Below are 12,784 nucleotides of genomic sequence, written 5' to 3' on the forward strand. Positions count from 1 at the left end.
TTAGCTCCAGCGGCCATGGTTGAAACCATGCTCACCATGTCCACAGGCCCCATGGCCCACGGAGGCTTCCTACAGAGTACTCCCGGGTCTGCATCTGCTCTGCTCACTTTTTCCCCTACCAGATTGTTTCTTGCCCTAAAGCTGGTGTGCAGGAGTCAAGCGGGAGCACAATCAGGCGCAAGGGTATTGCGTTGACTTGGGTACACCCTCTTTTCCGTGGCAGCTTAATGGAGTGCGATATCCAATCTTGATTTTCTGAACGTGAAGCCCATATTGGCCATTCTACCAACGTCCTGCGTTCACTTGCGCCTCGAAGAATCCCTCCTGGGTCCTGGCCTTATACGCGGCGAAACGCCACATCTTTGACGACTCTACTACCCTGCCTGCCTCTCCAACAAACAGCCTGATGCTCTTCGATGAGCATGAGCGCCTGAAGCCGATCTCTGACAGGTGCAAGACCACCCCGCGTTGCACAGACGTCGTCTCAGCTTGCAGCATACGATCACCGCTGAGTGAAGCCCACTGCTCTCTGAGGAAGGATCATCGGAGGCCACCGCGCAGTCAAGATCAGGCACACTTACTTTGGCATGACGCTGATGGAGGTATGGGTGTATCGCGAACATAAATGACACAGTCAGGAGGTTCATCGTATAGGCTGAGGGCCACCGATATCCTCCATCGATGGTCCTTTTGATGATAGCAAGATCTCCTGTGACGTCTCACCGCAAGAAGCATCCATCATGTCTCCCAACAAAAGCAAGAACGACAAACGGGTATCTGTGCGTCCTCCCGCACATCCAGTACCACAGCTGCAGAAACCGTTCGAGGAGTCAATGATCGAAACCATCAACCAACAGCTGCAGGAAGACGTCCCGACTGACGCGCTGACCAGAAGGTCTATGCTCCTCGAAGCGCCCACGTATGAGCGAGTAATTGCTGGCAGATGGAAACAGAAACCTGGTGAACGATACCATCCCTTGTGGAAACTGGTGGCCCAAATGTCTTTCGGGATGCATCTGTTGGCAGAGAACATGGCCATATCGGAAGAGGAGGTAATGAGGATATTACAAGCTCATGTCGACGATATTGACGGATTCCTGGAGCGCACCACCGATGATTTCAATCTTGCCCAAAGTGACATTCACGAAAGAATCCGATGTCTGAAATTACCTCTGGCACATGGGCATGTCTTTGACCGCATGTTGGAGGATCGCGCCTTTCGGGCATCCATTCTAGAGGGTAACGAAAAGATCGATCATGTCATCAGCCGAACCAAGAAGGCTGCAAAGGATGCTTTGAAGGACGTCCAGAAAGGCTTCGACGCGACCAATGTGTTGGAGAAGTATTTGACGAAACTCAACACCACTTGGAGAAGGGAATCTCCGGAGCATGAGGCTGTTCTCGTCGCTATGCTGGGAAACGCGGAAGGCTGGCGCCGGGCGTTCCTGGAGCTACACCTTCAAGGTAACAAATTGGCAGGCTCTCTTTCAAAGCTCGCCGAAATCGTCGCTGAGATGGAGCAAAGGGCAGCCACGGTCAGCAGGAACATTCTTGTAAGCCCTAGAGGTGTGCGTTATTTGCTTGTCTAACTGTCGTCAGGCTAAGACCCAGCGGTCTTCACAACAGCCTGGTCGGACACACCGTTCCCAAGGAGTCACTGTGACCAGCCAGAAGCCTTTACCAACCGAACCCGTACGGCACCTATCGACACAGCCTTCCTCGCGGAGTCCGCGGACGACTGGGATCACCACACAACCCAACAGCGGACGCAACTCCAGTCGAGGCTTGGCCTCTCATTCACTATCTGCGAGTACACAGTCTCCACGGTCTCCCGAAGGCAGGAGGGATCCCAGACCAGATGTTGGTCAGCGGACTCTTGCGTTTGGAGTCAAAACTTTGAGCGGACCACGAGTACAGTCGGCCACGCAACGTATGCCAAAGGCTACGGAGTCTGGCCTCAAAGCTGGAAACGACCATCCTATTGAACTACCCGCAGACGTTCCCCAAGATCTACTTCACCAGGTCCCGGTCTCAGTGAACAACCGGCGGAGTATGGCACTGGGTCGCAACCCCGAAAACTTCTCTGAGCATCGGGCGTCCAGCATTTACTACCCCAGTGCACTGGGGCATTTGTGGAAGTCGCCTGGTGTGTCCTTACTGCTAACGCCGCAATCTTCCCAAGTCAAAGGGACACCGGTGCTGGCCGTCAATTCACAGGGTGTCGTGTCAGGACGAGAAACGGACTATTTTTTCTCCCACGAGCAAAGTCCTTCAATCGGCAGAATCACACCAGATAGCAAGCATGACCAGCCGTTGGACTGGAGTTCTCCACGAACCATTCATAATTCCGCTCGCGCTTCAATTGTCGGATCAACACCGGTGACTCGTCGATCATCAGGCCCTAACCTGGCTTTCACTTCGCACCCTGCTGTGATGTCCATGGCTTTGCCGCCGTCAGAGCTACCTGCCAATACAGAACACGAGGAGCGCCCTGCATCCGTCAGGTCAAAGGAAGGTTCAGAACCTTCCGTTCTAGGGGAGCCTGGGCCTGAAACATCAGAAAACATGACTACAGTGTCTTCGGCTCTGACTGAAGCCAAGGGAGTCGTCGGAGCCCCTTCGGCTGGAGAGTCTATTCTTCCGGCACCCGCTGAAGAGACAACACCGGTCTTACATGAGAAGGCTGAAATGCCGCCACAGCTGGAAGCGACACCGACAGGGGAAATATCTGGGTCGTCGAGGGTGGAAGTCGTTCCAGCAGCAGCAGCAGCTCCATTCGAAACAGCTACCTGCGTGGATGATGAATGCAATTTAGAGGCGAATTCCGCCAAAAACACTCAAGAAGAAACCAGGGTCGAGACGATGAACCCGAGAACGGGCGATTTGAGCTCAACAACGCACTCCGTTGCTGAATTAGTGGCATCCATACCGGAACCACAAACAGCACAGCCGGAGAAGGCGTCTGGCCCGGTGGAGTTGGAGGCCCCTTTCCAGCCTTTCAGGTTGCCTCCAAGGCTGGTCGAAGCATCAGAAAAGACCGAAAAAGATGCTCCACGGGCCAGCATAACACAGTTGGAAGACTTCTTCAAGCTACCGATCCAACAAGCGATCGAGCCCGGGTTGAAACCGAAGGACTTTGGCAACTCTGACCACCCGCAGCTAGATCGTCCCTTGAGGTTGAAACTCGCAAAGAAAAATGGAAAAATAGTCCCAGTCCAGGTTGATGGTCCAGAAGGATCTCAGCAGGGGGGTACCACAGGTTCTAAGCTTAAAATAGACGTGGTTGCGAATTTAATCGAGACAATGTCGCACACACCACCTGGATCGCCCTCACATTCACCATCTTTCTCTCTTGGATCGTCCAGCTCGGCACAATCACCCTCACATGGGTCGTCACATTCCTGGGGCCCTCCAGGGCAAGCAGCAGCACCCCCTGGACCTGGAGGCCGCACTATGGTCAACCCCGATTTTGCAGAGGCTGGTCACTTTGAAGGAGAGAGAAAGCAGAAGAAAAAGGGCAAGGCTGGTAGCAAAAGCGGGTGGAAGAGTCTCTTCGGTGGAAATGCGAATGCAGCTCACAGCCCAAGTGCGTCATCTGCTACGACCTCGGGGAAAGGTAAGACCAAAGGTCAGTCTAGCTCGGAGACTGCAACGGATGCCGGTATGATCAAAGCGTCCGGGAACGATTTGGTCTGGTTCCGTGGTGATATGAAGAAGGCACTGGGTGTGTCGTCGGCCTGACCAAATCTCGGCCACCGTGGATCCTATACTTAGGGGCGGCGTAGAGCATAGCCAATGCTGGTGTTCTAGCATGGCGTGTTAGCATCAACATGGCAACTTTTCAGTTCTGCGATCAAAACATATTTTGTAGTGGCCTCCTTCTAGCAAAACAGTTACGGTCTGCCGTCTCAGCAGCTTCGGGAAGCAGAGTCCAAGGACTGGAACTGCAGCAGGCGAGAGGCGGGCTGGCAAGCGTAGGTATACTGGGATCCGAGTATAGAGGGAAGAATACCACAGGCGCCTTCTTATGAGGGCTCTTGAAGGTCTGAGACTTCTGGTAGGAGTAACGTCAAGCTCGAAAAGAAACTGCGCGACGAGCTTGTTTGTGTCTGTAATACCAAGGGAATGATCGTGGTAGGGGCCGGGATGGTGGCCGGTAAGGAGTCGATGTGCTGCAGGAGCAGGTGATTCGATGAAGATGATTCGGCGTGGATTTGAAGGATGCCTCATCAGCCCTCAGCTTGTCAAATTTGAACGTTGGCGGTGGGTGCAGTGGTTCACTGGTCGTTCTGCTGCTACAGTACCACAGCGATGATATACGTACCAACAGTGCCTGTGGTTAAAGATACATGTATAGGTACCTAGGTAGGTAGGTACCTAAGGCGCATGGGAAGAACAATTTGATGGGATGTAGTGATGGAAGTCGGGCGGGATGATGCCTCGTTACCCGTCACTCGTTGCTCGATTCCTCGGTCGTTACCCGTTAGGCGACAGGCACTGACCCCAGCCTGACGCGGGTGCCGCTGCTGTTAGGTATCTTCGGTAGCATCAATGGCTGATCAGGCGTCGACCTCCCTCTGACTCGCTCCCGCTCCAATGGTTGGTGCCAGACTGCGCTCTATTGATTCATCATCTCCACAGAATCATGTGTGTGTCTCTCTACCAGGCTGCTTGAGCCATCCTCATCCTCTCGTAGCCATTCATCATCTTTTCTCTGAGTGCTGAGACAGTGGGCAGTGAACAGCGTCTTGTTCCACCAAGTCATCCCGAGCTCGAGTTCGAGTGTCGCCATCTCCAGCCTTTTGGTCCTTCCGCGACCCGTATACACGCTCCTCAGCCTCGACCGAAACGACCCGTTACTACACACACCACGGCTGACAACCGACTTCCACCTGTCAACCCAAAACCTGAAGCAAACGAGCCGCGATGCCCGAGCAGGCACGAACCATTGTTGCTGTGCGCAAGTGAGACGTCCTCGAACTCGTCGAGTGGGCTGTGCAACGACGTCCTCAGCTGTCCTGCGCATCTCGAAACCGCCATCCGGGCCCCTACGACTATCCGGTTCCGCTCTTTAGCATGGTTATTGCGACATTCTTCGCAGCCTGCGAGGTCTTCACCGAGCTGGGAGTGATCATGTTCTAAGATTTGCGCAGAGGGTCGAATTGTGAACCATACAAGTGTTCGGTGGTGTCTCGGTGGTGTCGAGAGGAGAAGGTATGGCTCTATGCCCCGTTTGAAGACTACATACTGGCAACCCTGGTGTTCTTGCGCTCCGCTGTTTAGTGCTCTGGTATCCTGTTGAGCGGTTGGCTTCTCTTTGCGGCCCGAAGTTGTGGCCATTGAGAGTTATCTGCCGGCATCGTGGCCCAGAGGACAGCCGGAAACAGGAACAATCCTTTCAGAGACATGCAACAGTTCACCCCGATTGCACAGCTGCTGACCAGGACCGCGTAGGCAAGCCGAGTCGTCGCTCACCTTTCCTCTCCCACACTTCTGCCCTGTGACCAACGAGGTAGCGTGGTCTAGCGAGTACAACCACCGCTGCCTCGCTTACCTCTTCCGGCAGCCATGGCTATATTTGGGTCGAGCTCGGCGTCGAACCCTCAGGGTCGCCAGGCGACCGCTCATCAACAGGCCACTGCCGCTGACATCGCTCCTTGGGCGAGCCGACCACCGAACGATGTTGATGTGGCACCTTGGGAACGGGATCCTCAGGCACATATGGTTGGTACTCGGGCTTTCAACCAGTCGCATTTCAATGAGCCGCCGGTGGGTAGGGACGAACACAATTCATCATTACGGCCAGATACAGCATGGACGGCTATGTCGGCTATGTCGGATTCGCCTGACTTTGATGGCGACGCGCGGCGGCCTTCAGTAGCCAGCGCCACAACGGTCAGTAGCACAGGCTCGAAAGGCAGCGGCGTCAATGGGCGGTATCACAAGAGCTTGAAGGGTTTCTTCGGTGAAGATCCGACGGGTTCGAGGCAAGGGTCGGCGGCAAATCTGTCTCCGGAACAAGAAGGTCAGGGCGCCATCTTGGAGAAGCCATCCCAACGCAGCAACTCTGTCCAAACCCAGAACACAGTGGAGGATGCGCCCAAGACACCAGCGCCTCCTCCTTCCAGCGATGTCACCCCTTGGGCTTATCAGAATTTCGAGGACGTTTCCAATTTCGGTTCTGCGCCTATACGACAGGATCAGCCGAGCGAGACTTTACAGCCTGGGGCTCCTGCTCCCTCGTCCTACCGCCGCGGTCTCCTGCATCGCCATACAAGAAGCAAGGAGGATTCGCCCAAGGGTCAGCAAGCACCTCCGGCCATTCCCAAGAGACCATCCACCAGCCGAGAAGCCTCCTCCCCCAACATAGGCTTTCTTCGCACTGCTCCTCAAAACAGCACGCCGACGAGCTCTCCTTCAACTCTGAACCGGAACTCGAGCCCAGCGCCGGTGTCGCGCAAAGAGAATGCTTCGCAACCAGAAAAGAGATCTATCTTTTCAATGCTCAAGTCAAGGCATAAAGACAAACAACCACAGCAACCCGAGCCTATCAAAACCAATGTGGAGTCGGCGAAGCCGGTGGAGGAGACTAAAAAGGGCAGAACGCAATCCACGCGAGGTATCGAGACACAGGTGGCCGACAACAAAAGGGATAGGGAGACCAGTATTGCGTCTGTTGAGAGCGCATCTACGATCAAACCTCCTGACCCGCCACCCAAAATGGAGCGTAGCTACACGGGGTCATCGAAATCTAGTAGGTTCACCCGTCATGGTAGACATCGCGGACCCAGTCTTCAAAGTGAAGCCTTGGAGAAGACTCGGTCCGCAAATCAACAGGCACCGATGCAGGCAGGTGTCTTCAGTCTCGACACCAATTTCGACGACATGTCCGACATCATTGCTCAGCCACATATCCCCAAGACGACAGGCGAGGCAGGAATCTGGACCGGCAAGACCGTCACTACACCAGCTCTAGAGCTGCCTGCTCCAGCTTGGGATGCACCAGACAGTTGGGCTGTCAAAGGCCAGGAAGACGAGATCCTTGATAGCTTACCTGAAGCAAGCGAAAGTGGCCTCCCTGCCATCCAAGAGGATGACGGCGTGTCTTACTTCATGCGTGTGTTCAGGACGGATGGCACGTTTGCAACCTTGTCCATGTCTATTAATGCCACCGTGGCAGAAGTGTTGAAGTCTCTCGCGAAGAAGTCTGTCCTTCACGACTCTATTGACAGCTACCAGTTACTCATGCGCAAGCATCAACTCTCAAGACGGCTGGGGGCTGCAGAACGGCCGGTGGCAATGCAGAAGAAACTGCTACAACTTGCCGGTTATACTGACCGAGATCATATCGAGGATGTCGGTCGAGAAGATAACAGCTACCTGATCAGGTTCACCTTTAGCCACGAGAAACAGACGGGTTACGGCAGTGGCCTCGACAATGATCCTGCATTCAATAAAATGCAAAAGTTCAGTCACGTCGACCTTTCAGGCAGATCGCTCGTTACGATTCCAATTTTACTCTACACCAAAGCATCGGAGATCATATCCATCAATTTGTCGCGAAACCTTGCGCTTCGAGTCCCAAGAGACTTCATCACCGCCTGTATCAACCTTCGTGAGATCAAGTTCACAGCTAACGAGGCATGGCGACTACCACCTAGCCTGGCCTGGGCTAGTCGGTTGACAGTCCTTGATGTCTCCAACAATCGGCTTGAGCAGCTTGACCACGCTGAGCTACATAGGTTGATGGGGCTTGTGAGTCTCAAGCTGGCCAACAACAAGCTGTCGGAATTGCCGCCCACTTTTGCGTACTTCCGGCAGCTTCGCAGCCTCAATTTGTCGTCCAACAACTTTACTACTTTCCCGGAACATATCTGTAGCCTCAAGTCGCTCGTTGACCTTGACATAAGCTTCAACAAGCTCTCATCTCTGCCGAAGATCTCGCAATTATCGACGCTGGAAAGGCTCTGGGTGACCAACAACGATTTGAAAGACCCGTTCAACGAGAGCTTTGCAGGCTTGACCAACCTCAAAGAGGTAGACGCGCGATTCAATGGCATCACCAACATCGAGAACGTGACCAAGCTTCCCAATCTGGAACTACTACTTGTTGGGCACAACAATGTCACCACGTTCAAGGGCTCCTTTGCGAAGCTCCGTGTTCTGGTTCTGGACCACTGTCCTGTCACTTCTTTCGAGCTTGACCAACCTGTCCCATCATTAACGAGCCTTAACATTGCTTCGGCGAAGTTGGTCGAGTTCAAAGAGACCATGTTCGATTTCATGCCTAACTTGCAGAAGCTTAACCTTGACAAGAACCACCTCTCGAACATGTCCGCGCAGATTGGAAGATTGTCGAAATTGGAGTATTTGAGCATGGCAAAAAACCCTCTGAACATTGTACCGCCATCGATCGGGAGCCTGATTGAGCTGAAGTTCCTCAACCTCCGGGAGTGCAATTTGAAGAGCCTGCCGCCTGAGATCTGGTACTGTCGGAAAATGGAGACGCTCAATCTTTCGTCCAACGTGCTGGAGACGTTCCCCAAGCAGACGGCGCCCCCGCCGCCTAGTGATGCCAGAGAAACTACACCTGCCACGACTCCGGGTTTGTCAACGTCGCCGAGCTTCGAAGAGCTCGGTAGGCTTGAAGATTTCCAGGCTCGACGTCCTAGCCAAGCCTCTGCAGGAATGATGAGTCTTGGTAGCTCCCCGGGGAGTGCACGCAAGAACTCTGTTGCTTCGCTCCAGCCTCATCGAAAGACTTCCGTGATCTCGCGGACAAACACCGAATATTCGATGAGCATAGCTACTCGGAAGGACTCCAACATGTCGCAGGCAAGGCTGCAAAACACTTTTGCCGGTTCTCTTCGCTATTTGTACCTTGCAGACAACCGTATCGATGACGACGTATTCCGCGAATTGGCTCTTTTACCGGAGCTTCGAGTATTAAACTTGTCTTACAATGAACTCGATGACTTCCCTCAGGGAGTCCTGCGTCGTTGGCCCCAGTTAAGTGAGCTCTATCTTTCAGGAAACCAGCTTACTTCTCTACCCTCTGACGACCTCGAGGAAAGCAGCAACTTGAAGGTGTTACATCTGAACGCCAACCGTTTTCAAGTGTTGCCCGCCGAGCTTTGCAACGTACACAAGCTGTCAACGTTGGATGTGGGAAGCAATGCTCTGAAGTACAACGTCTCGAATTGGCCTTATGACTGGAACTGGAATCGCAACACCAACTTGAAATATCTGAACTTTTCCGCGAACAGACGATTGGAAATCAAGCCAGCCCATCAGAATCCCACCCAGTTCAACGCGGTGAATCGGAACGACACGACCGACCTTACCAGTTTCAACACCTTGAAATACCTGCGTGTTCTTGGTCTGATGGATGTCACACTGTTGACGAACACTATCCCGGATGACAATGAAGACCGCCGTGTCCGGACCTCTGCGTCGTTGGTTGGAGCACTAACGTACGGAATGGCAGACACGTTGGGTAAGAACGACCATCTGTCCACTCTTGATCTGCTCAAACCCAACTTCAGAGGCCGAGATGCAGAGATCCTGATTGGCATGTTTGATGGCCAGACGATGTCAAGCGGAGGATCGAGGGTTGCAAAGTATCTGCACGAGAATTTCTCGGCCGTCTTCTATGAGGAGCTCAAAAAGGCGGATGCTGCGGCGGAAGACAGCCCGATCGACGCCCTCCGAAGGACCTTCCTGAGCATGAACAAAGACATGGCCAACTTTGCCAGCAGCAATTTCGACACCAAAGAGTACAGACTGGCCAATGGCCATCGCGGCTCTACCGTTGCGAACATCCTTGGGCCAGATGAGCTGACCTCTGGTGGAGTGGCAACTGTGCTATACATCAACGGCCAGGACCTCTACGTGGCTAACGTGGGCGACATTCAGGCGATTCTGATTCAATCGAATGGTCAACATTGTCAATTGACACGCAAACACGACCCTGCTGAACCGGAGGAACGTGAGCGTATCAGAGAGGCAGGAGGGTACGTGTCCAGACAGGGCAAACTCAACGAGAGCCTCGAGGTCAGCCGGGCTTTCGGCTACTACAGCCAAATGCCGGCTGTCATTGCTGCACCACACACCTTCAAGTGCCAAGTCAATGAGTCCGACGAGCTCATTGTGGTAGCGACCCGAGAGTTTTGGGACTATGTTACGGTCGATGTGGCAGTTGACGCGGCCCGGGCAGAGAAGAACGACCTTATGCTCGCTGCTCAGAAACTGCGGGATCTGGCAATGGCTTTCGGCGCCAGGGACAAGATCATGGTGATGGTGCTCGGCATCTCCGATCTGCGAAAGAGGAGAGACCACCGGTACCGCGGGACTAGCCTGTCGTTGGCAAAAGAGCTGGGACTTGACGAGGGAGCCATATTCCCTAGCTCCCGGAAGACGAGGCGCAAGGGCGAGACCCTGGTGGGTGACTCTCGACTGGCCCGGCTAGAGGAACCGGAGCCGCCGGTGGGAGATGTGGCAATCTGCTTCACAGACATCAAGAACTCGACCGCGTTATGGGAGATACTCCCGGTCCCCATGAGATCCGCCATAATGATGCACAACGAACTGATGCGGCGACAGCTCCGCATCATCGGTGGTTACGAAGTCAAGACTGAAGGTGATGCTTTCATGGTGTCCTTCCCGACGGTCACATCAGCGCTACTCTGGTGTTTCAGCTGTCAAAGTCATCTTCTGGAGCTCCCGTGGCCCACCGAGATCTTGGAGACCGTTCATTGTCAAGAAAAGCTGGACGCCGACCAGAATGTCATTTACCGTGGGTTGTCGGTCCGGATGGGATTACATTGGGGACGTCCGGTGTGCGAACAGGATCCAATCACCCGCAGAATGGACTACTTCGGCCCCATGGTGAACAAAGCTTCTCGTGTGTCAGCGGTGGCGGATGGTGGGCAAATCAGCGTGAGCAGTGATTTCATCAACGAGATTCAGAGGACTCTGGAGAGCTATGCCGACGATGAGCGGCGCGACTCGATCGACTCGGACGACACGGTGAATGACGATCCATTGGCGAGCCAAATCCGTCGGGAACTTCGTCAATTGAGCAGCCAAGGGTTTGAAGTCAAGGACCTCGGGGAGAAAAAGTTGAAGGGTCTTGAGAATCCCGAATATCTTTACCTGATCTACCCCCATTCCCTGGCCGGCCGGTTGACAATACCTCCTGGAGCGGAGAACAAGGTCCAGCTCGGGGGTCCCGGACCCAATGAAGAAAAGGGTCAGCCTGGAAGCCTGGGGAAGGACAGCGAACTCAAGGAACTCCAACTGGACGAAGTCTGGAAACTTTGGGACATTGCCTTGCGGCTGGAGATGTTGTGCAGCTGTCTGGAGGCACCAGAGCGGGCAGCGGGTCTTCACAAGCCGGAGTTGAGTCTGCTCACGAGGATGAAGGAGCGCGGAGGGGTGCAAACGGATGGATTCATGATGAATCTGTTGGAACATCAGGTGACACGGGTCGAGGTAAGGAGCCACCAGTCACGTAGGAATGAGATACTTGAGTACAGGAGGCTAACACGATGTTCATAGGCATGTGCAACAACGTTGCAACTTCGCCACATGGCCCATCCCTTCCGCAAGGGAGTCTCACTCATGGATCAAGCCAGGCCCATCGCCGAGGTCATGGCTGAGATTGCGGCCCTTCTCGCGGAAGCGAAAAGCGCTCACGACGAAGTGGTTACATCGAAGACCGAGGAAGAAACAGACTTGGAATCAAGTCATTGATCTCCGACGGGTCACCATCCGGGAGCAAGCCGGGGCTTACTGCCCTGCTCTCGGGAACAGACAATGGTAACGAGGCGGGTTTACGACGCACGACACTCGCGTGGAGGGGCAACAGGACCCGGACTGATTTGGCTTTTCAGGGGATGCCGCATGGACGACCAGCATACTACTTTAGGAGAAGGATGCAAAGGATAAGGAATGCCGTTACGAACAATCATCAAACATTTGTAAATGTTGAAAAGGGGGACCTGGATGTTTGCCCATCGTCACTATCACTCTTTGGACAGTGGAAAGAAAGGCAGGAAGGGAAGTTGTTCAATCATAGGGCGCCACAATGGCAGATATGGAATATGGAATATGGGATATTGGATGGCAGGCTGGGGATGCCTTTTGGTGAATGGAATGGATTAGATGCGACGGGCGGCCCATGGGGAGACCACGGTCGTCTTGGGAATGAATATCCATCGTCTACTGTATTATACGATGCCTTGAATATAGTGAGTGAGTGGTATATTATATGACATGATATCAGACAAAGACATTGGTGATATTGATGCTCAGGTTGATATCTATGTCGTGTCTCTACCATGTCCATCGCGCCGACTGTATTAACACAAAGGAAGAAAGAAAGATATATACAGAGTACAACACAGCTTGATGGGGGATTGGCCTCAACAGTAGATAGGTAGTGATAGATTGCCATGACAGCATCAACATCGACATAAACGTCCCTTTGGTCAGACAATCTTGTTTCCTTTTTCACCGAGTAATACTCCGAGATAGAGAGATAGAGAGAGTGGATTCGGTATGATGCCATTGTTTGTTCAACACCTTGCACCTTGTACGTACATCCATCGTAGTTACTACATAGTAGGACACTGACATGCTTTCTTCCATAGGCAATCGATGAGTCGCCCTTGGAGAATCACGGTCAAGCGATCAGTGACTGTCGTTGTTGTTGTATGTTCTGTCGACTGACCAGGACTCAACACACGATCCTCCGCTCTAGTCTTGCTCGTCAATCATCACC

The 12,784-nt window shown here is 53.4% G+C and overlaps 2 protein-coding genes across 2 annotated transcripts; both read left to right on the forward strand.

Moving 5' to 3' along the window:
- Nucleotides 1-740: 740 nt before the first annotated feature.
- Nucleotides 741-3,741, forward strand: A1O1_00622 (uncharacterized protein; the record flags this gene model as incomplete). Its single annotated transcript, XM_007721539.1, has 2 exons — nucleotides 741-1,553; nucleotides 1,600-3,741. The coding sequence occupies 2 exons, from the start codon at nucleotides 741-743 to the stop codon at nucleotides 3,739-3,741; spliced, it is 2,955 nt and encodes a 984-aa protein (XP_007719729.1).
- Nucleotides 3,742-5,568: 1,827 nt separating this feature from the next.
- A1O1_00623 (uncharacterized protein) lies at nucleotides 5,569-11,754 on the forward strand (the record flags this gene model as incomplete). The annotated part of the gene is made up of 2 exons (XM_007721540.1): nucleotides 5,569-11,493; nucleotides 11,560-11,754. The coding sequence occupies 2 exons, from the start codon at nucleotides 5,569-5,571 to the stop codon at nucleotides 11,752-11,754; spliced, it is 6,120 nt and encodes a 2,039-aa protein (XP_007719730.1).
- Nucleotides 11,755-12,784: the final 1,030 nt, after the last annotated feature.

Source organism: Capronia coronata (assembly GCF_000585585.1).
Source record: "Capronia coronata CBS 617.96 chromosome Unknown acBCG-supercont1.1, whole genome shotgun sequence".
NCBI lineage: Eukaryota > Fungi > Ascomycota > Eurotiomycetes > Chaetothyriales > Herpotrichiellaceae > Capronia > Capronia coronata.